Here is a 24,895-nt window from a genome sequence, read left to right on the forward strand (position 1 = left end):
TGACGCTCTGTTCTGCAGTGCTTTAATGCTGCTTGCTGCTGTTAATCAGTTGACCTAAGTAATGAAGATGTAATGAAGGCTTAAAGGTGATAGCTACAAGTTTAATTCCTCCTGTTCCACTCACACTGCCTGCTCTCGCTCCAACCTTCCGTTTTACTGGTTTCCAGTTACAGCAGTAGACACATGACATCAACGTTCTAATGCTGTTGCCACAGAGATCATTCCATGCCGACGTTGCCAACGTAACCAGATGTAAATATTTATATATTTCGGACCCGCCAAAATTTATTAAACAATTATTTATATACTATTTTCTTTTTAAAATTCAGTAAAATTAATACTTTTATTCTGCACCCCTCTAGACATTCTGTGGATGCATTATTTTTGAAAAATTCATCCTTTTGATGAAAAAGTTGTAGCTATAACCTTTAATATCAGAGATGAAGATGATACATTGATCCGAATTTGAGTTTTAATTGTAATCGGAGAATAATTCTGTCTCACTTCCACAAATGTAATGCTGAACTGGATGTTTGAGTAGTGTGTGATGTTCATGGAGACAGTTTAGTTAGAGTGAATGAGAGCTGATGGACAGAGAAACACAGTCTGATGAGCTGTATCAGGCTCTTCATCTGTCATGTCATGTCGGTGTCAACTTGTCTCCGTCTGCCACATTCTCACAAACATTACTTCTGTTCTACATGTTCACACTGATGTCAAGTTTTACAAAGTATTAACCAGCAGCTCAGAGGTTTAAAGGGATAGTTCAGCTTTTTTTTGGAGTGGGGTTGTATGAGCTACAAATGCCCATTAAGTACACTAGATGTCAATGAGAGACGATTAATGCTGCGTTCAAAGCAACTCGGAGGTCGGAAATCCCAACTCGAAAATTTCCGACTTCCGACATCATTGCGTTCACGCTGCAGGAACTCGGGAGGAAAAAAACATGGATACCTGAAGGAAGTTTGGCGTATTATTGTGGCTCATCGCTGAATACGAAAAATAAATGCAGCAGCAAATGAAGTTTATTTTGGAGGAGAGGAGACGCTGCAGATGAGTGCACATATAATGTTACAGCCTTGATAACAGTTAAACGTTATTTCCGTCACATACGAGGAACCGCAATTTCACACCATACAACAATCACAGCTTAATATAAACGTTTTTCATATAGGCTACTGCAATAATACACAACAAATATGCATTCAAACCTCAACAAATAACTTCAAATGTCTAAATTCTAACCGTTTAAGACGAGGGCCGCCATGTTTTGATGTTGTCGTGACGTTAAGTCGGAAAGTCAGAGCTCTGAAATGATACCCGAGTTTCCGACCTGTAATTTCCGAGTTCGACGCCGTTCAATTCATTTTTTACAACTCGGAGCTCGTTTTTTTCCGACTTCCGAGTTGTCTTGAACGCAGCATAAGTCCCTCATTGAGTCCCATCTCAAACTAATACACCAGCTGAAGAGTACGATACAAAGTACACATTTACAGTGCATCAGCTGGTCGGATAAAGCTGAACTATCCCTTTAAGGGTAAAAGTACAGCCAGTATCCAAGTAGTGGGAAACCCTGGCCCATGTACTGTATGTTGGCACTGAAACCACTGACAGCCTCCTCCCTACAGACGCTCTACAGCAGTCTGGATGGAGCAGAGAAGAACTTAGATGTAACATTACATCACATGTTTGGACAGATCCTGATCATTTGCTATAATGACAGTTGTTTGGTGTATTCTGTTTGACACTGGCCTCTAGTTTAGTTTGGCTCATGTTTCTGTGTAAGAAGTGCTGTCATGTTTAGTTTAGTTTAGTTTTCTTTGAGCCTCACTCATCCTCCTGATAACCGTGCCATGTTGTTCCATTTCCATGATGTTGTTGCCGTGTGCCACTGACACATCCCACCTTCTTAGTCCTTTAACCCCCACAACACCTGACACGTGGGTGAAGTCTCAGCAGCTCCTTTTTTCTTTTTATACCTCTACATTTGTACAATTTTGTATGTCAGAAATTCCTGCTGATTGAAGTTGTTGTTCTTAGGACCTAAAAGTTTGTGTTTTTTAATCAGTATCGAAATCCACATCTGTTAAATGATCCTTATTGCTTCACAATTAAAAGACAAAATCTCCACATATAGTGTTATCCACCGTGAGTGTTTCCTGATGATGTGTATTGTGTGTGAGAGTGTGTATTGAAGCCTAATGTATCTGATTCCTCTGGTTTTAATAACAGTACTCATTGGTTTATATCTGCTTAACACAAAGTGTTGGATAAAATAAAATGTTGATCTGTTAAAACATCAGTGACATGTTCCTTTATCACCACGCACACACACTGTGGTTTATTTAGACATGGTGCCACACACACACACACACACCTTCTTCTGCATTAAAGGGATAGTTCAACATTTTGGCAAATTGGCCCATTGCCATAATCCCTATAGTCATAGCAGTAGGGTCGTTACCTTTAATTGTCGGTGCAAGCTATTTTTAGAACGGCGGAGCAGAGCCGTGAGCTGCTCAGAGCTACACTACGGAGGCTCATTGGATTTCCTGGTTTTCCTTCATCAAACTCATCAAATACACAATCCAACAACTCCACAACGCTCTGGTGGACAAGTTGTGACCTGCACATTCACCACGCTATGAGATAATAACACAATGTTACCAGACAGAGTTGTTTTAGAGGGAAATTCATGCAAAACAGCTGATGCGTGTTGCCTTCAGGGACAGTTTTTCAGCAAGCAGACTCTGTATTTCCCTCTAAAACAACTCTGTCTGGTAACGTTGTGTTATTATCTCATAGTGTGGTGAATGTGCAGGTCACAACTTGTCCACCAGAGCGTTGTGGAGTTGTTGGATTGTGTATTTGATGAGTTTGATGAAGGAAACCAAGAAATCCCATGAGCCTCCGTAGTGTGGCTCTGAGCAGCTCACGGCTCTGCTCCGCTGTTCTAAAAATAGCTTGCACCGACAAATAAAGGTAACGAACCTACTGCTATGACTATAGGGATTATGGCAATGGGCCAGTTTGCCAAAATGTTGAACTATCCCTTTAAATAATCACCACAGGTGCACCAAGTGCAGATGAATCTACTCATTGATTCATTTTAGATTATATTTGATATAATATACAATAATTTAGTGCACTCAATGGGGTGCTAAAGTGTTGGGTTTTTTTGATGATAAAATACTGATGACTTATCTGGAAAAAAATCCATGAGTCACTTGGACTCAAGGATGAACTGATTTTAGTGATCAAAGGTGAAATGAAGGCCAGCGTAACCCCACACAACACTTTTCAGCAAAAAGTCCCACAGCAATGTTGCACAAATGTTTCATACAGTATGACTGTGGATAAACAGGGATGTGGTATGGAACCAGTCTGACATAGTTTTATATTTTTCTAAATACCTTTGGATCTCTTTGTGAGAGGATGAGCTGTCCTACAGAGAAATAAGATTTTATAGAAAGCCAATATGTTGAATTAATATGTTGATGTAAGTGCCTCAAATCTGTCAGTGGGTGGGAAACACAGACGGACAGAGCTGGACAGAGGGCACTCCTGATCTGATCTGAGACCTGCAGGTCACACAGACAGTGGAGGGACTCTGCTGGTCATCTGACACTGACTCTCAGTCTGATCCTCCCACTCATGTTCTCTCCTGCTGATGACAATCTGTGTTTTCACCTTGACATTAAACACACCAACAGACAGCCTGGTGCTCAGACTCTTCATGTTTGTTTCCATATGAATGAAACTGCCTTGTAGTCAGGATGTATTTGCAGAGCATGGAACAGCCCTTCTAAAGACAAATGATCCTAATGATGAATAAAGATCATTCATATGAAGATGATGTTGGACCTGTCCGGACCACATCATGCCGGTGTGTTGCTGTGGCAACGACCACCTCATCAAATGACTTTTGAAAACAGGGTGGCTGCTGTCTTACAGGACCAGGCTCCTGTGGGACCAGGTCCCTCCAGACTCAGAGTCCTGTTACTCATAGAAGAATGAACCACTCACTTGATTAGCATGAGGTCAGTCGTATCAAACAACAGCCGGGGTCTGTAGTTCTTGGGCATCATTCACAGTGTGTGTTGGCATTTGTTCGGATGCTTTTAATTGTATGTTTAAAGCAAAAGTAAGCTGAATATTTGTGTTAATATAAGTCTTAAATAGTTCTATCTTCCGACAGCAATCACTTCTATAGAGTGTTTGGTCTGAAACACGGGTCTGTCAGTCACTCTGCTCTGCTGTAAGCCGAGGAGAAAACTTTCCTTGTATCCTACAACCTTTATCCAATGAGGAGAGAGAACGGCATAAAGGGGCGGTCCTCTCTGTGTGTGCAGCCAAGGGATGCGCGTGAATGTGGTGACGTAGGGACGAGGGCGGGGACTGCTAACTCCATCGGCTGACAGGAAGTTAGACAAAACCACCGGATCGCTTACTTCTGCTTTAATGTTTCCAATTTTTTATATTTTGAGTTTCATTTTAATGATTAAAAACTGTATGTTTTTATGCTGTTTTTTCCCCCAGTTCTTACTGTTGGTTTTGTCTTTATGTGAAGCACATTGAGTTGCCCCTTGATGCGTTTTATAAATAAAGATGCCTAGTTTGTGACATCATAACTACAGTGGAGGCCACTCATAAGAATAATAAAAATAAGAATAACTTTATTCATCCCAAAGAGAAATTCATTTGCAGGCAGCTCATCTATTAGGCTAGAAGAATTAAAAGTACCGGTAGGTAGCCTATGAAGGATCTTCTGTATCTCTCCGTCCTGCAGCAAAGAGAGAGGAGTCGTCCACCACTGCTATTGTTTTTTATCAATCAAGGTGTTATGAGGTGGATGATCTGAGCTGTTCAGAATGGCCTCTAACTTCTTCAGTGTGCATCTCTCCACCACCTGCCCCAGCGTGTCCAACCTGGCTCCAATCACAGAGCCAATCATGGTCCAGCATGCTACTTAAACTTGTAATTAGGGAAGCTGAACCTGGATCTGACAGGGTGGAGGGGGAGCTGGACTTTTTTTTTTATATATATTCAACTCCACCACCTTTCATAATGGAAAGCACATTATCAAAATTAAATATGAACACATCTGTCATCACTGACACAGCTTTGTCATATTTTTTAGCTGAAAAGCTGAGTTACTGTTATTGATCCCAAATTCACACCACATTGAGTAGTTATTTTAGTTATTTGAGGTATATTTAACCCTGTTGTCCTCCTGGGTCAAGGAAGAAAGGAAGGACGAAGGAAAAGAAGGAAGGAAGGAAGGACAAAGGGAAAGATGGGAGGAAAGAAGGAAGGGACAAAGGAAGGACAAAGGGAAAGATGGGAGGAAAGAAGGAAGGGAAAAAGGAAGGAAAGCTAGAAGGAGGGAGGGAACAGATTGGGTCAATTGAGTCAAAAAGGAAGGAAGAAGGACGAAGGGAAGGGAGGGAGGGAAAAAGGAAGGAAAGAAAGATGGAGAGAGGGAACAGATTCATTCAAGGAAGAAGGAAGGAAGGAAGGAAGGAAGGAAGGGAAAAAGGATTGTGGAAAGAAGGAAGGAAACAGATTGGGTCAATTTGACCCAGAAGGACAACAGGAGGGTTAATGTTAATTTGAGGGATTATATAATGAGACACACTCAGGTCATAAGCAACTAACTGGAGTCAGGATCAGATCTGGGGTCAGTCAGTGAAACCAGTCTGGAGGCTGTGAGTAAAAGTAAGAGCAGAGTAATAGCAGAATATTTTTTAACATAACTGCATTAACTTCCATAACAACCAGACTTAGCTACCACTTTGCTTTGAATGAGGCAACCACACCACCACAACAACAATTCAAACAATAACAATTATTATTAATATCATTAGTAGTATAGTTGTTGTTGTTATTAATAATAATAATAATAATAATAATGATAATATTATTATTATTCTAAAAAACATTATCATATTTTTTTCTAAATCAGTAAATTATGGGACAAAGTTTTACTTTGAAGCTTGTTTACAAGTGTGAGGTGGAGCCGGAAGTGACGTCAGCGCCTCTGTGTACAGCAGCTGATCGCAGCAGGTCACAGCGTCTGTGTTGTTGAGTGACGGTGAAGAGGAGCGGGGCCTCACCTGGACCTGGACCTCACCTGGACTCCACCCGGACTCCACGCGCTACCTGCCATCGGCGGGAAACCGCGGCGGCGCGTGCAGCTGCCAAGTGGAGCTGGGCGGCGCGCGGCCTGTGTTGCTGTGGCCTAGCTACCTGCGATGCTAAGCTAAGCTAACGTTAAGCTAAGCGAGCTAAGCTAGCTGTCACCGTCAGCAGGGTCCATGAGCAGAACCCGCAGGTAGACGGTCGGTCAGGGAGCGTCCACTCCGCAGCGCCGCCCGGACGGACATGACGGTCTGACGGACCCGGACCCGGACAGAGCCCACATAGAGACTGACAGCCTCCCCCCAGACCCGGCCAGCTCCGGCTCCAGGTCCAGGTCCAGCTCCGTCCACGTCGGTCCAGCTGGAAGATGTGGCTGAAACTGTTCTTCCTGCTGCTGTACTTGGTGGTGCTGTTCATGCTGGCCCGGCTCTTTGAGGCGGTGGTCTGGTACGAGACGGGAGTGTTCGCCACTCAGCTGGTGGACCCGGTCACTCTGAGCTACAAGAGGCTCAAGACCATCCTGGAGTGTCGGGGTCTGGGCTACTCCGGCTTGGCCGAGAAGAAGGATGTGAGCGAGCTGGTGGAGAAGTCAGGTAAGGGCCAGGACCAGGACCGGGCCGGGACCAGGGCCAGACCAGGACTGGAGCAGGGGCAGGCAGTCAGCTGGTCCATCAATACTTAGATAATAACTGATGGATTGATGCTGTATGTTTTCAGACAGGAACACTGGATATTGTCCAGCTCCAGTTTTATGTCAGATTCATTCTGAGGTGTTGAGATATTTCATGGATGCGGTCAAAGCTGTCACAGTGTTTAAAGGTGCACTGAACCCAACATCCAAACCTGCAGGATGTAGCCTACTGTAGTTCGTCTCAGTGTTTACCAGAGATGTGCTATGTTTTTATTGGATTACGCAGAAAACAGTCAGCCAATCAGAAAAGAGGTTCATAGCCTTCTCTCCTCTGATTGGCTCACTGGCCCAGAGCGAAGGGAAAGGGATGTAAACTGCACACAGCTGGTTCTTGGTTCTTAAAACCACTGACATCTTGTTATGGGTGGAGACTGAGAGTAAAATATGAAGCTTTAGAAAAAACACAAGCTCTGTCTCTGAACTCTCCTCTTCACCTTTTGCTCCTGCTGTGAAGAAACGGGTCTGACCTCTGTGTGTGTTAAAATGAGACAATTACACATGTGAACTTCAGTTGACACTGTTTTATAAGAAGAGGCAGAGTGTTTGGAAGCACCCCTGTCTGGTGGTGTCATGTGATGACATCATGTTGACTCTTTCACAGACCAATCAACTCATGTCTGTCAATCATGACAACAGGTTTTAGTAGCAGTGCCTCATTCTTTCTCATTCTGGATTCTGTCAGAGAATTCAACTTGCCTCATTTTTAGAGACTTTATTTTTAGTAAATGCAGTTTTGTATTTTATTTTCCATTATGATTTTGACCTTTAATGATTGTGGAAACAGGATAATCAAGACAAAATGATCATTGTTCCGCTCGCCCCTACAATAACAGTAAGCCGTCGTCTATGGGGTGTAGTTTTAACATATGTGTATAGGAGCGTGTTTCAGCTGTCTTTTGAAGTCACAAAGCAGAATATGATGAACATATCTCATCAAAACATGAATTTATTTTTTGTTCTCTCAGGACGCAGGACTCTGAACTACAGCATAGTTGATCTAATTTATTTAGCTTTCATTTATTTTAATTTATTAGTTTTATAAACTGAATATATACATAGTTTTCAGTCAGATGTGGATGTTTCCTTATGTTTATATCAATTTTTTTTATTATATATGTTTACTTTCCTGCAAAGGTATTAATAAAGTATCTTTAACTTTAACTTAACTTATATTCCATATTTATGATCACATTCTTATGTTTTGAAGTTGTTTTTCCAGTAGTTGTGTTGTGCTGCTAAATGCTATACCCTCGTCCCAGATGAGGTGTCTGCATTGCACTTTTGTTAGGAAATATAAGTGGACATGAGGACTGTGCTTAAGATAATAACCCCCCCCCCCTCTCTCTTCACAGGCGAGCTGACACAGGGGGAGCTGTACTCGGCCATCAAGAAGGAGAGGGAGCAGACGGAGGCCGGAGACTCCAGCACCACACACTTCAGTGGAGAGATGCACTTCTATGAGTTAGTGGAGGACACTAAAGACGGGATCTGGCTGGTTCAGGTAAAAGCACAAAGAGTGAGAGGGAATGTGTATGGGGGAAGTGGATTTCTACAGTCACAACTGGAGCAGCGATGTCTCCTGCTCTCATGTGTCTCTGATCTGGACTGTTCCATCAGTCTCTGGAGTCCCCCCCCCCATGTACAAACACACTACTTCCACACTAGGGCTGGGACGATATGCTTTTCTCCCGATTCGATTCTTCTACGATATTTTTGGATGCCGATTCGATTTAAATTGTGATTCTATGATATTGCAGATTTTCTCGATTTTTGGCTTTTGAAACCTTTCTGACAAAATGAGATATAGACTGAGATAAACTGCTACATTTTAACATTTATCTGCACACAAATACTGTAGGAGCCTATAAATTAACTCCATTATAAAGTGAACTCCATTATAAAGTGAACTTAAACCCTTTTTCAAAACCTGGACTCTCTGTATGTAAAAAAAAAAAAAAAAAAAAAAAGGCGAACAAATGCACATTGCACAATAAAAAAAATTAAAAAATCTATTTTTGAAATAAAAAAATCTATTTTTGAAATAAAAAAATCTATTTTTGAAAAAAAAAAATCGATTTAAAAATTGTTCTCCCACCCCTACTCCACACTGTGATGGGGTAACATAACATCTTGTTACAGTCAGGGTGGTTGTGTACTTCCATCATATCCAACAGAGTGGTACCTCTGCTCTCTACATGGAAAAGCCCATCTCAGTTTCAGGAATTCCTCCACTCAGACTTTGATGTATTTACATGTAGGACCTCCTCTGGTTGGCTGCAGTCCCACAGCTTTAGAAACAGCTTTGTAACACTCTCCAGACTGGTGTCAGTGATTTAGTTTTTTCATCTGTTCTTACATTTCTTCAGATCGCAGCATGATGTGTTGGTTTTTCAGATCTCTCAGCCTCCTTCACTTTGTCAGACAGGTTCTATTGAAGTGATTTCTTGATTCAACAAAGATAGCGAAATTGAACTCAGCTTTCCAAAAAAAAAAAAGGTTTATTTCAAGATTTAACAAGGTACATTTGGATAGCTTTTTTTCCCCTTAATAAATGAAATCATCATTTAAAAAACGGCATTTTATATTTACTTGGGTTACCTTTTTATATTTGATGATCTTAAACATTTAAATATGACAAATATGCAAAAGAAAAGTCAGGAAAGAGGCAAATACTTGTTCACAGCAGAGGGACACACTGATCCTGTGTGACCTGACTGACCCTGTGTGTGTATGTATGTGTGTGTGTGTGAACCTGCAGGTCATCGCCCAGGACCGGGAGGCCCTGCTCAGTCAGTCCAACTGGGGGAAGATGGTACAGAAAGTGTCTCAGTTTGGGATCAGAACTGGAACCTTCAACTGCTCTAATGACTACAGGTGAGCAGCAGGACGCTGTGGCTGCACTGCCGGTTTGAATAGAAAGTGATCCTGGACTTAGACCTGATTTTGATTGGGACACGGTTTGGTCTGATGTTTTGCTGACTTGGCATAATCCAAATCCAGATCCACCTGAATTATGCTCATAGAATCTAGCTGAGCCCAAGTAGACTGCACTAGATGGGTCTGGTGGCTGCTTCACGCTGCACCTGCTGCTTGTTTTTGGAACAGGGCTTCCTCTCACTAATCAGATAGATTTTCTTTGACTTCCAGTGTCAGTAACTACTTTACTCCTGAACCATTTATCTCAGCTGTCGACACCTGAGCAGCAGAAAAGACTTAGTCTTGCTGGCCTCCATGCTGCTCGTGTGTAATGTCCGTCTTGTACTGAAGCCCTGAAATGCGAAATTGTCCCGAAAAAAATTAAAGAAGTCTATATTTCAAGCTTGTTTTTTAGCGGAAGCTTCTCGAAGCTCCTCTTCCCGGTTCGTCAAATTTGGACAAACTGGGAAGAGGACAGACCCTGGTTCGTCCAAATTTGATGAACCGGGAAGAGGAGCTTCCAGACAGAACTGAGCTTGCTTTTGAACGGTAAAATATTAAAAAATAAAGCGTACAAAGGTCCATTTACAACTCTATTTAAAGGTTATAGCTACAACTTTTTCATCAAAATGATTAATTAAAAAAAAAATAATGCATCCACAGAATGTCTAGAGGGGTGCAGAATAAAAGTATTAATTTTACTGAATTTTTTAAAAATAGTATATAAATAATTGTTTAATAAATTTTGGCGGGTCCGAAATATATAAATATTTACATCTGGTTACATTGGCAACGTCGGCATGGAATGATCTCTGTGGCAACAGCATTAGAATGTTGATGTCATGTGTAACTGGCAACCAGGTTGGAAGGTTGGAGCAAGAGCAGGCAGTGTGAGCTCTACACCTACTGGCCAGAAGGAATTAAACTTGTAGCTATCACCTTTAAGTACTGCTCTACTGAGCTGATCTGCCGGGGCCAACCTCCGTCATCCCGGGGGAGAAAACGAGCCTTTCATACTTTCAATAAAAGTTTTAGGTTTTTTGGGTGGTGGTTGACCAGGAGGTGCAGTTGGAGGTCAGAAAACCAGCTGGTCCTTCGGCTGTGCCATGACGAATTCCTAGCTTTCTAATTGCGGGCTGGCTGGCTGTGATGTGCTGTCAAAAAGTGTAGCTACAATCAAAGTGCTTACATACTAGAGCGCATGCGCAGAACAGCGTGTGCGTTGATTGACAGACGGGCCATCCAACCAAAGTTGTCTGAGACTAATTTGATTGGTCGGCCAAATTCTAGCCCCTACTCCTTACACAGATGACCAAATTTCGTCATTGATATGTCAAATCACTTATGTCATCAATTACTGTCTAATACTTAACCGATATAATGAGATTTTTATATTTTTGCCACAAAATGAGCCGCCCGGGATGGTACCTTTAAGTGCAGCTAAGAAATTTGTAGCTATGAGGTGGAAACACCCTGTTAGCTGTCAGTGAACAATTGGATTCTCACATTTCTTGGTATAATTTACTTAGAGTTTTCCACTGCTCGTGTGATGCCCTGGGGTGGAGGTAAGGAGGGGGGATTTATTTGGTGTTTTTTCTTTGCAATTGTGGCTACACTTATTTCTCGTCTTCTCATTGTTATGTCTGTCACTATGGTCACTATGACTATTTTAGGTTTGTGATCAACATGTACTACCTTTTTTGAAGTTTAATTAAAAATTTGATCACAAATGAATGAATTTCATTTTTTGGAGAACTATTCCTTTAAGAAGCCCTGCAGAGAACACATACTACCAGTTTCCTCTGCCTTTATAACAAGTGTGTGACACTGACGTGGCCCCTCTCTGCTCTCTCACCAGGTCGTGCATCAAGCGCGGCTGGCAGCGCTCCACGCTCATCATGTCCGTCCCTCAGACGTCAGCGTCCAAGGGCAAAGTCATGCTGAAGGAATACAACGGCCGGCGCATCGAGACCGAGCACATCTTCCGCTGGATGACGTCTCACGTGGCTCATCGGATCAAGACGCTGCGTCGGTCCGAGCAGCTGGCGGAGGAGTGGCGCTCCGACCCGGCCCACCCGGTCAAGATGTTCCTGTTCGCCCGCCTGTCCCAGCCCCCCGCCTTCTTCTCCTCGCTGTCCGTCAAGTTCACGGGCAGGATCGAGTTCATCTTCGTGGACGTCCGTCACTGGGACAACCACAGCAGCCTGATGGAGATCGGTGTGACGCAGACCCCCGCCTACATCCTCAAGATGCCTGAGGGCATCTATCGCTATGGCAACAGGTGATAATTAAATATCACTTTTTGAAGGCTCTTTGACATATATTTAGGTGTTTGTTTTGCCTTCTGGCCCCAAAATGTGAGAATTGACAAAAGAATCTGTAAATTTTAGGTTGAAATCCACGTGGTTTTACGAGCTGTTCCCTCGGTTGTCTGGCAATGATGTCATAGGTTTTTGAATTAGCATAACCCCACCCCTACCTGGTACCAGTAGAAGGGGCGGGGCAAGTAGTGGTTCATTTGCATTTAAAGGGACAGGCACTGAAACCAGCTGTTGTGAACAGGGCTGTTTAGAGAGGATGAAAAGCTGTGATGTTTGATCCTTGGGGGGATTTTGACCAAAGCATGTCACAGACATGTCTTTAAGAGACATAGGAACTATTTTAATTTGTGGAAAAAGGGGAAGAACATGTCTCCTTTAATCATGAACATGATAGGTACAACACTGATCTCCGTGTCTCCTGCAGTACGGGAGAGTTCCTGTCTCTGGCTGCCATGGACACTTTCCTGCGTTCAGTCCAGCCGGAGGTCAACGACCTGTTCGTCCTCAGTCTGGTCCTCATCAACCTGCTGGCCTGGATGGACCTCTTCATCACACAGGTCACACCTCTTCTTCCATCCCACTCAGCTGGAGTAGAGCACAGTCGGCTGAGATGTTACCCAGGCTCTGTGATGATGATTGTCTTATTCATCTGTGGGCTTCTAAAATACATAGAGAAGCACATGACCAACATACAAACAGTAACCATGTCTCCATCCACACGTTTTTATTAGGGCTGGGTAAAAATATCGATTCAGCAATGCATTGCAATTCTTTTCTCTGCAATTCAATATCGATTCAGCAATCTTCTGAATCGATTCAAGCCCCTGGCCAGTGGGGGCGCTGCGAGCAACACCCTCGTGTGATTCGCGCTGTACGGACGGGGGCCGCACTAGACCAAACCATAACAATATGGGAGTGAGTAGCAGCAGCAGCGTTAAGCCAGCGCCTTCAAACCTGAAAGCAGATGTGGGGATTAATTTTGTATTTATAGGCGCCGATTCCGTGGGTGCTCCGGTGCTCAAGCACCCACTGACCAGGTTGAGCCACCAGATGCACATTTCTCCGTGCCGCGAAAAAGCTAAAGTCAGACCGACAACTGCCCCCTTGTGTTAAGCACACGTTGTTATTGATATTGTAGCGTCAGACCCGACGACAAGTCAACAACATAACACAAACTTATCTGACAGCTGCTCTCACTTCTTCCTCTGCTCCTCCTCACTCACTCACCTACACACAGACAGGACTCTGTCTTCCTCACACTCACCCCAGCCCCTCAGTTTCTCATCCCACCTGCCCGTACCATACACATTGACAGTCAGTCAGAAATCACAGAACTTAAACATCATAACAAGAACCTTACTGCGGGGTCGCTACAATATTTTCAGTTGTGCAGTAGGCTATTATTAATAATATTGTTTTGTATTGTTTTATTACTCAAAATGTTATGAGTTATTTTCCAAGAGGAAAGTAACACATAGCCTAATGTAAATTTAGCTGCACTGTAGTTCAGTGTTAAAGCAGTGTCATATTTTGTTATGCTATGAGTTATACTATGGCTGTTCATAAGGCATGAAACTAAACAAATAATTATTTAAAAAAAAAAAAATCTGGTACTCTTATTTGTGTATTTCTGCTTGATACTGAATCGATATCGAAGCATTTCAATCAATATCGAATCGAATCGATATCGAATCGAATACCAGCCCTAGTTTTTATTTGCATTAAGCAATATCAAATTAAAAATGCCTGATGGAAACAGTAAAGTTCCATTAAAAATCATCGATAAAAAGTTAGCGTAATACGGTCGATCTCATTGGAAGTTTATTTGACACATTTTGATGGAAACAGTTTTTTACTGGTTTCTGCTCCGTAATCCAGCTGTTCAAAGACACGGCGAGAGTAAACAAAGAAAGATGCAGGTGTACAGGACAGACTGGTTCATGTGAAGAGTCACCATCTCCCAGGACTGTTTGAAGCGCTGCCGTTCACAAACCACCTCTGGTGTCTGTAGGATGATCTGCATCAAAACAGTGTTTAGATGACTGGCGTGTTGTATTCTAAACACCAGCCTTTAGCCTGTAAGTTTCCTATTTACCAACTTAACTTGGCTGGTGTGCGTATGGCTCAGTGGTTTCAGGGCAACGACTTCAGCAGCTGGCCACACTGGGCCTGTCTGCAGCCCGACCTCAGATAGTGAAGATGAAGGATGGATGTCCTTTTATTTTGTGATTTAGTACAAAATAAATGGAAACACCTTACTGTAAATTGCAAGAAAACAATTAGATACGGCAACATGATCGCAAAACAGCACATGACGTCATTACACGCGGCTTTTTATTTAATTTAAAGGTCTGAGATGGAAACACACTTGAACCAGCATTGTTTGCATTCATATTTTTATCGATCTTGAGATAATTTGATGGACAAGTGGATGGAAACATGGTTAGTAGGACACTAAGCACATGGTGTGCCCACTGTGTGTGATGGGGATCTCTTATTATTATAAGTCCCACAGCGACGAGAGCTAGTGCAACTATATAACATGCAGATGGTGTGTGTGTGCACGAGGCCGTGAGGCGCTGCAGGGAACACACACATCAGAGTAGAAACAGGCCCAACCACCCACACAGTCAACATCCATCTGCAGCTTAAACAGCTTTACCAATGAATATGTGCACACAAACACAAACACACTGTTTAGTTGTGTGTTGACTGTTGTGTTGATAACATGTGTTTGCTGTCATGGACAGGGAGCAACAGTGAAACGATTTGTGGTTCTGATCCGAACACTGGGAACCTACAACTCCATCCTGCTGGTGTCCTGGCTTCCTGTTCTGGTAAGAGATCACCTGCACCACACACTCCTCCAACAATGTATCTTGCGTTGAATAAAACACAAGTCCATAAAATCCATTGTGAAAGCAATATATTCAAAAGCTGAAGGAACTATGTAGGATTTGTAGCCTAACTATACCACATTTTTACCTCAATTACACAGCTTCGGAGTAGTTGTGATCTCTTGTTTATGAGGGATAAGACTACACAAATATGCATGTGGTAACATTGTATATACTGCATATGTGTGTATAAAACACTAAAACACACTGTGAACAGGCCTTAATGTAGTGGGAAAACCACCCAATCTGGCAACACCAGCCACCACAGTGTCACATTGCTATTGTAAACCCTGGCTGGATCAGGATTCAAAGTTGGATACAAAGATGAAATCTGACACATAGTTTCAGTGTCTGTGATTCCATATGGACTGTGGCAATATTTTTTATTTTTTTTTTATTTTTAAAGGGACAATGAGGAGTCTTGGAAAAGCGAAGCGTTTTCACCAAGGGGGCAGTTGTCGGTCTGAGAAGTGAAGCTCACTTCCGCGTTCAAAAAACTGCAATCCCCTCGGCTGTCGCTGGGGGCTGGCTCCAGAAGGGAGCAACTCTAATTGAGCCCCATGTTAAAATAGCCGATTTTACAGCTTAAAAAAACATATTTACAGCCTGGTACATTTTATTTTTTTGGTCTCAACCGATAGTTTCTACCCCCGCACACACTCTGAGGGGGGTGAATTTTTTTTAAACTCTACCGTTTTACTATTATTAGGTTTAAAGTTCTGGCCAATCAGGGCGCGGAAAACGTTGAGTGACAGGTCCGGAGACCGCTGCTTCGAGGCCAGTGGGTGGGCTCTCGGCCGGCTAACGGCCGCACCTCTCCAAATATGGCAAGTCAAATCAAACATGGCGCGGTTCAAACCCCCGTAGTAGCGGCACAAAACAGACTCCCCCAAACCAATGGGTGACGTCACGGGTGCTACGTCCATTCTTTTTACAGTCTATGGTTTTCACACTACATTTATGAGCCTCCGCGCACCGTGAAATTCTTTGACCGGCGCAAGACAGACTCATGTTTTCATTCATCAAGAATTAAAGTCAGAGGTTGGAAGACGATCACATACCGTCGTAGTTCCGACCATAAACGGCGATTCGGCGGCGTTATTCTCATGACTCGCCACGAAACCGAAAGTAAGGAAACACTGGTCGGCTCGACCAGCATTTCCACCACCACTAATAATAACAAAATAACGATAGAGACAAAACAATATATTTATCGAAAATGGGCCCATTAACAAGTGTGGGTAGCGGAGATTCATCCACATTAATATGAGACTTTTTTATAACCAAATAGAAACTCCTCGTTGTCCCTTTAAATCTCACAGCAACGTATTGAAAAAAAAGAAGAATAGTTAATTTTTGGAACCGTGAACTTAGTTAAACATTTTTAATTATGAACTATGAATTGAATTAGTTTGTTTTAAAATTTGTGGACTGAACTTTGAACTAGTTTATGAAGAAAGTGAACTTTCCCAACACTGTTACGTTATCTACAACTCTATTGATTGATTTCTCGCCAGCTTCATTAAACAAATGCACATGACCAGGTGGAGGGTTACTGTAGCAACACAGAGGAAAAGCGACCAGACTTGCACATTTCCTCTTTAAAAGGACAACGAGGAGTTTCTCCAGCGGCAGAACAAAAAATTCCACGACAATAAAAAAGTATCATATTAATGTGGATGAATCTACGTTACCACTTGTTAATGGGCCCATTTTCTATAAATCTATGGTTTTGTCTCTATCGTTATTTTGTTATTATTAGTGGTGGTGGAAATGCTGGTCGAGCCGACCAGCGTTTCTTTACTTTCGGTTTCGCGGCGAGTCATGAGAATAACGCCGCCGAATCACCGTTTATGGTCGGAACTACGACGGTATGTGATCGTCTTCCAACCTCTGACTTTAATTCTTGATGAAAGTCTGTCTTGCGTCGGTCAAAGAATTTCACGGTGCGCGGAGGCTCATAAATGTAGTGTGAAAACACTTCACTTTTACAAAACTCCTCGTTGTCGCTTTAAATCATATGTGGTATTGTTTTTTTCTGCAGAATTGTAGATTTTACCATTTTCCACTAGATGGAGCCATAGTTGCCCTATGGAACAAATTCATGCTATTTTCTTGGTGTCAGCTAGAGGTGCTGCTGCACTAACATAGAGCACTGCTGGAGAGTGTATGAACATGATAATAACTGAGCCCCCCCCCGTAGGCTCTGCTGCAGCTGCCCTACCTGGACTCCCTGTACGGCTACAGCCTGAAGCTTCTCCGTTACGCCGACACCACCACCCTGGCCAGCATGGTGCGAGCCGACTGGACCTTCTACTCCTCCCACCCCGCCCTCTTCCTGTCCACCTACCTGGCTCACGGCCTGCTGGTCGACTACTTTGAGAAGAAACGCCGCTGCGGCGTCCGGAGCCGTGAGGACAGCACCACCAACCTGGAGTGGCTGGCCAGCCTGTGGGACTGGTACACCTCCTACCTGCTGCACCCCATCGCCTCCCTGCAGCACTTCCCGTCGGACCAGTCGGACTGGGACGAAGACCCCAACCTGCTGTTGGAGCGCTTGGCTTTCCCCGATCTGTGGCTGCGCCCGCTGGTCAACGTGGACTACATCAAAGCCCTGCCCACCTGGAGGTTCAGGTGCGCGGACGGGGACTGTGGAGGACAGCTGCTGCCCGAGGACACGGAGCCACATTCAGACACAGAGAGCAGGGAGCAGACCCCACCCAGCACCGCAGGCCTCCACAGGTGTGAGTGCGGTCAGGACAGCAGCGCCCGGCTGACCGCGCCCGGCAGCGCCGACCAAACCTGCACCTGTCGTCGCCGTCCTCACGGGAACGGGAGCTCGGCATCGGGGGACGCTGCGCCGGAGGACGGCGGCGGGCGCTGGTGGGCGTGGCCCCGCGGCGTGCTGCGCTGCTCGGAGTGCGTGGTGTGTCTGGAGAACTTTGTGGCGGAGGAGCTGCTGATGGCGCTGCCCTGCGGCCACGCCTTCCACCAGCAGTGCATCGTGGTGTGGCTGGCCGCCGGCCGGCACTGCTGCCCCGTGTGCCGCTGGCCCAGCTACAAGAAGAAGATGCAGCAGGGAGGAGCTCACAGCGCCGCCTCTGAAAGCCCCCCCCCGCAGGACTGACGGAGCCCCCCCCCCCCCCTCGTCCTCACAGCTCCGCCCCTGCTCACACACATCCCACTCAGTGTGAGGCGGTGGAGGTGATCAGGGCTGCTCCTACCATGAACCTCCAACCAGCTTGTTTCCATTCCTGTTGAAGGCAATGGGCGGTCACCATAGAGACCACAGAGAGTCACACACTAACCACAGGTGTAGTCATGGTTAAAGGGATAGTTCACCCAAAATTGAAATTGCCCTCATTATCTACTCACCCTCATGTGGACTAAGGGCTGGGAGAAGTTTCAGAGTCCTCCGTGGCTTCTCTGAGTTACAGGGGGTCTCGGCGTAGCAGTGCATGTCCATATAACGGTTGCAAATGGATACCAACTGTCTTCGTAACAAAAAGACACACCAAAAAACATCCAAATACCTCCATGCTGCTCGTATGTAATGTCCGTCTTGTATTGAAGCCCCGAAATGCGAAATTGTCCCGAAAAAAATTAAATAAGTCTATATTTCAAGCTTGTTTGTAGCGGAAGCTTCTCGAAGCTCCTCTCCCCGGTTCGTCAAATTTGGATGAACTGGGAAGAGGACAGACCCTGGTTCGTCCAAATTTGACGAACCAGGAAGAGCAGCTTCCGCTACAAACAAGCTTGAAATATAGACTTATTTAATTTCTTTCGGGACAATTTTGCATTTCGGGGCTTCAATACAAGACGGACATTACATACGAGCAGCATGGAGGTATTTGGATGTTTTTTGGTGTGTCTTTTTGTTACGAAGACAGTTGGTATCCATTTGCAACCGTTATATGGACATGCACTGCCAAGTCGAGACCCCCTTTAACTCAGAGAAGCCACCGATAACTCTGAAACTTCTCCCAGCCCTTAGTCGACATGAGGGCGAGTAGATAATGAGTGAAATTTCAATTTTGGGTGAACTATCCCTTTAACCTTTGTAGTGCAATAAAAGCCTGTTCCCTGTCTGTCTTTCTGCAGGACGGAGAGGACAGAGGAGCGTGTGAGGACTCATGGAGCTGCCGCCCTCTCCTCTCTGTCCTGGACCATGACTTCACCTACTAATGCAAAAAAAAAAAAAAAAAAAACTTCTCTGATGTGTGTGTTTGCATTGTAATTAGCATTTAGTTCAGGAATGAAAAGCCTCTCTGTCGTCCCGTCAGCACAGCAACACAAACATCAGCCACACAATCTCTACAGACTCTGATCCTCTGCTCCTCCACACACAGCCTCCGTCTTTACCCCCCCCCCTCCCTCCTCTGGCATCAGCTCCATCCCTCACAGCTGGGACTCTTCACTCTGCACCTACAGTACAGGAGCAGGCGCCACCTCCATCGCTCAACATTTTAAAGGGATAGTTCACCCAAAATTCAAATTTCACTCATTATCTACTCATATGTCGACTAAGAGCTGTGAGAATTTCCAGAGTCCTCCGTGCCTTCTCTGAGTTACGGGGGGGTCCGTGCAGCAGTATTTGTCCATATAATGGTTGTGAATGGATACCACTTTTCTTCGTCCAAAAAGACACACCAAAAAACATCCAAATACCTCCATACTGCTCGTCTGTAATGTCCCTCTTGTATTGAAGCCCCGACATGAGAAATTGTTCCGCCGGTCAGAAGAGCAGTGAACTGAGACACTGGGAGCTTCCGCTACAAACAAGCTTAAAAAATAGACTTATTTAATTTTTTTCGGAACAATTTCTCATGTCGGGGCTTCAATACAAGAGGGACATTACAGACGAGCAGTATGGAGGTATTTGGATGTTTTTTGGTGTGTCTTTTTGGACGAAGAAAAGTGAGTACCATTCACAACCATTATATGGACAAATACTGCTGCGCTGACCCCCCCGTAACTCAGAGAAGGAACGGAGGACTCTGAAAATTCTCACAGCTCTTAGTTGACATGAGGGTGAGTAGATAATGAGTGAAATTTGAATTTTGGGTGAACTATCCCTTTAATAGGCATAATCCATCAGTAATCAATAAATAATTCAGATTTAAAAATGGATTTCCAAAAATAAATCTCACAAGCCATGTATATTTATGTAAACATTCATCAGTTCATGAATATATAATAGAATTTGAGAAACTATTTGAAAATTCATTTTTAAAATAGACACCTGGATTCTCTCCTCAGTATCCCTCTGGATATCCATTTAAAAATCTGGATAATTTTTTTTTGATTCTTCATTTTAATGTCAATTGAAATATGAAATGAAGGAAATGCTTTATAATTCTCCCTGTGACATCCCTCACCTTAACACTAGCCCAGCTCCACACATACAGACGGAGCAGCAGGGTGAAGCCTGGTGGCCACAGTGTGGAGAAGTTCCCTGATGGAGCTTCTTCACTCAGTGACCAATCATGTAGTTTCTCCTTTTGATTGGATCCGTTACAGGGACGAGTGTCGTCCACAGCATTAAGTGGTGTGGTTGAAGTGAGCAGCTCATTACTCTAATCTATAATGAGAAGTTTGAATCGACAGTGAGCCAGCAGCTCTTTACTACATGTGTACATCTACACTCTCCTCCAGCCGGTCTTGTTGTGTGAACAGAGAGGCAGCAGTGGACTGACACTCTTCATGGTGGCTGCTGTTTCCTGGGAGTTGCCTTTACCAAGAATGGACATGTTAGTGTAACAACAGCCCTGAGTCACAGAGACGTGCATGCTTTTCTTTCTCCTTCATGAATCTCCAGGTCGACTGCTGGGTGACTTCACCGGCGGGGAGTCAGCTGCCTTGCTCACGGGCAGCGTTCAGCGGTCATCTCCTGATCCGGGTCCACAGGATACAAACTGGATGGGTTTAACACTACAAGAAACTAAAAGACTCCTTCCTGTGAGCTGTGTCTAGGCCGGGCGAGCAGCTCCTACTTCTGTCTGCTGCACATACTTAATGTTTTTTCTCGATGTATCCGGAGTAATGAAGGGACGTTTGGGGCTGCAGGTTTTATCTAAAGGATCTGTACAGCACCAGTGGCTTTCTTTCCGCTGCCGCCCCCCTCTGGCTGATGCAGGAATGGCAGCAGCAGGCCCATGAAGCATATCCTCTGTGTGGTGTCGGCGGAGGTTTGGGTTCAGGTTTACCTCTGAAACGTGAGCTTGTGACTCAGTCCCTGGCCCTGATCTGACATGTCCACAACTAACTGTAATCTATCAACTTTTAAGGTGCTTCTTTGTAACTCTCAGCTCATCCTGTCCTCTGTCAGTGTGTGAAGGGCAAGAACATAAAGTGATATGTAGAGCAGTAACACTTACCCAGAATAAAACAAGTGTTTCAGACCAGTGTGGTGTGGTGTGCTGTTGTCTTGTCCTCTTGGGTGGTCAGATACAGGAGTGAATTTTGTTGTTTTTCCTAAGGATTTCTGTAGGTGAGCTGTAAGGAGGAAGCATCTGGGATTAGAATGAAAATGAAGCTGATGCACACAGAGCATTTATGAGATTGAATTACCGGTATATCTAATATAAATAGATAGGCTTTACACAGCAGTGAAAGAGATTCATTATATTTACTCTCCTTACTTCACTGAAGCTATAAATCAGTCTTGTGATGAAATCTGGGTGAACCCGGAGCAGAAACAGATGAGCAGGGAGGAAACTGCTGCAGATCCACGTGGTCTGTGCAGCTGATTAAAGGAGACATATGCTGCCCCTTTTCCACCAATTCAAATAATTCCCCAGTGTCTTAAAGACTTGTCTGTGACATGCTTCAGTCAAAATCCCCCAAGGATCAAACATCACAGCTCTTTTCATCCGTTCAAAACAGCCCTGTTCACAACGGCTGCTTTCAGTGTCTGTCCCTTTAAATACAAATTAACTGAAGTAAAAAATTTCACTCATTATCTACTCACCCTCATGTGGACTAAGGGCTGGGAGAAGTTTCAGAGTCCTCCGTGGCTTCTCTGAGTTACAGGGGGTCTCGGCATAGCAGTGCATGTCCATATAACGGTTGCAAATGGATACCAACTGTCTTCGTAACAAAAAGACACACCAAAAAACATCCAAATACCTCCATGCTGCTCGTATGTAATGTCCGTCTTGTATTGAAGCCCCGAAATGCGAAATTGTCCCGAAAAAAATGTAATATATTTCAAGCTTGTTTTGTAGCGGAAGCCTCTCGAAGCTCCTCTTCCTGGTTCGTCAAATTTGGACGAACTGGGAAGAGGACAGACCCTGGTTCGTCCAAATTTGACGAACCGGGAAGAGGAGCTTCGAGAAGCTTCCGCTACAAACAAGCTTGAAATAGGCTATAGACTTATTTAATTTTGTTCGGGACAATTTCGCATTTCAGGGCTTCAATACAAGACGGACATTACATACAAGCAGCATGGAGGTATTTGGATGTTTTTTTGGTGTGTCTTTTTGTTACGAAGACAGTTGGTATCCATTTGCAACCGTTATATGGACATGCACTGCTACGCCGAGACCCCCTGTAACTCAGAGAAGCCACGGAGGACTCTGAAACTTCTCCCAGCCCTTAGTCCACATGAGGGGGAGTAGATAATGAGTGAAATTTAAATTTTAGGTGAACTATCCCTTTAAGGCTTCTAATGTTTCCTCTCTAAAACAACCTGTTACATAAACCATCCTGTTCTCCTTGTTTTATTCTGACTTCTACTTCTTGTTATGTTACAACTTTACTCTTAAAATTTCAGATATGTTTTCCCTTGGGACCCTAATCCAGTCAGAATCTTTCTCTCCCGTCAGTTCACTCACCTACCTCACCTCATCTTTTCCTCTTACTCTTGTTGATTTCAGGAGTCGATGTGTGTTGCTGTTTGATATCACCAGGTGGCGCTGTTGCATAACTCTAATCAGTTGGCTTACGTCCTCAGAAGGTTTTAAGGCAACACACAAGTTCAAGTGTATTTCGGAGACTGGTTCCCTTTAGATTCTACATCCTGCAGAGTTAGAGAAATACATGCGACGGTATTACACAAAATAGATCCATCAAAGCTTCATTCATAAAGACTGATAAGTTGATTTAAGGAAGTAGCCTAGGCCTATCAATGGTAGATCATATTCTAATCTGTATTTTGCTAAATATTATTAAAAGCAACATGTGATTAACAGCAAGGAGAAAGGCGGAAGAGGCACTTTTCACTATGTAAGGTTGTATGCTCCAACGGAATTCCGTTGTTATGACAAATAAATAATGATTGATTGATTGATTGATTGATTGATTGATTGATTGATTGATTGATTGATTGATTGATTGATTGATTGATTGATACATATTCTTTTATTGTAAATGGAAGGAAATTAATTATCCAGTTTGTTAACCTCCTGAGTCAAATTGGTATAAATAAGAGGAAGTCACTCACTTGAATGATGCATTTGTTCTTTTAAAATATTTTTTTTTTTCCTTTTTGGTTTCCTTATTGTTTCTCCTCTTTTCTGTTTACTTTCAGATCAAGAACTAATCTCTCTGATTGGATAGGCTATTTTCCAGTTTAAATACATATAAGGAAAAAAATCTAAAGTAGCCTATGCATGGTTTGTACATATCTCCTGCAGTCATGTCTCCTCTGGTCCCTGCAGTCTGGATCATGTCCATCATCATCTCTTATCATCTCTACATTTGCACAATCCAGTCATTGTAGACCACAACAACTGTGGTTTCCAACCTTTTTTGGCTTGTGACCCCATTTTGGCATCACAAACGTCTGTCAGTCAAGATGCGCCAGCTCAGATATGTTGCATTTTATTTGAACTCGATTTATATTTGAGAAAGTGAAAGTATAGAATACAGTTGTTTAAAGCAGAAGTAAGCGGAATATTTGTGTTAATATAAGTCTTAAATAGTTCTATCTTCCGACAGCAATCACTTAGGCTACATAGAGTGTTTGGTCTGAAACACGGGTCTGTCAGTCACTTTGCTCTGCTGTAAGCCGAGGAGAAAACTTTTCTTGTATCCTACAACCTTTATCCAATGAGGAGAGAGAACGGCATAAAGGGGCGGTCCTCTCTGTGTGTGCAGCCAAGGGATGCGCGTGAATGTGGTGACGTAGGGACGAGGGCGGGGACTGCTAACTCCATCTGCTGACAGGAAGTTAGCCAAAACCACCGGATCGCTTACTTCTGCTTTAAGATTGTGTGTGGTGTTTTCAATCATAATATTAAAAAGAATAATAATTCGTTTTTAATTATCTTTTTCTTTTCTTTTTTTTAATCAATTAGGCTACTGGACATTTCAGGCGACCCCATTTGAATTCTAGGCGACCCCACGTGGGCCCCGACCCCAAGGTTGAAAAACACAGCATTATCTTATTACTGTAGGAACATCTGACACACTCCAGCATGTTGTAACATTTCTGATTCATCTAAGCAGCAAAGCAGGAGGCTGAGAAGATTTCTTTTTCTTTTCTTTCTTCTTTTTCTTCTTCCTCTTCTTCTAATTGAATCTTGCTTGATGTAAAAATCGAATCAGAGCTGCTCTGACCGCGGTGCTGTGATGTGTCCAGTCCTGTCCTCTGAGTCTGTCCCAAAGTGTCAAGTGTTTAGTTGCATTAGAGCATGTTGTGTGACTGACATGGAGCGGTGTGAGGAGCTGGAGCTGCTGCACATGACAATGAGAATCTCACACACACAACTGTGAAAATCTGTGACTGGGCAAATTCAATCGAGCATGTGAGTTCCTGTTGTACGCCAGGACGTGACGCTGCTGAGCCGGTGTGTGTGTGTGCGTGCGTGCGTGCGTGCGTGCATGCTTGCTTGCGCGAGCGTGTGTGCATGTGTGTGTGTGCTTGAGACAGCTCCAGCCAGTCAGACGCCAGCAGTCAGAGAGAGAGAGAGAGAGAGAGGGGGCTC

General features: G+C 43.8%; 1 protein-coding gene across 1 annotated transcript; it reads left to right on the top strand.

The window, feature by feature from the left end:
• Window positions 1–6,066: 6,066 nt before the first annotated feature.
• Window positions 6,067–18,302, top strand: rnf103 (ring finger protein 103). Its single transcript, XM_083980119.1, has 7 exons — window positions 6,067–6,734; window positions 8,185–8,333; window positions 9,591–9,706; window positions 11,607–12,029; window positions 12,494–12,626; window positions 14,820–14,906; window positions 17,170–18,302. The coding sequence occupies exons 1-7, from the start codon at window positions 6,509–6,511 to the stop codon at window positions 18,091–18,093; spliced, it is 2,058 nt and encodes a 685-aa protein (XP_083836245.1). The 5' UTR covers window positions 6,067–6,508; the 3' UTR covers window positions 18,094–18,302.
• The last annotated feature ends 6,593 nt before the right edge of the window (window positions 18,303–24,895 follow it).

Source organism: Trachurus trachurus (genome assembly GCF_905171665.1).
Source record: "Trachurus trachurus genome assembly, chromosome: 10".
In the NCBI taxonomy this organism is placed as follows: domain Eukaryota; kingdom Metazoa; phylum Chordata; class Actinopteri; order Carangiformes; family Carangidae; genus Trachurus; species Trachurus trachurus.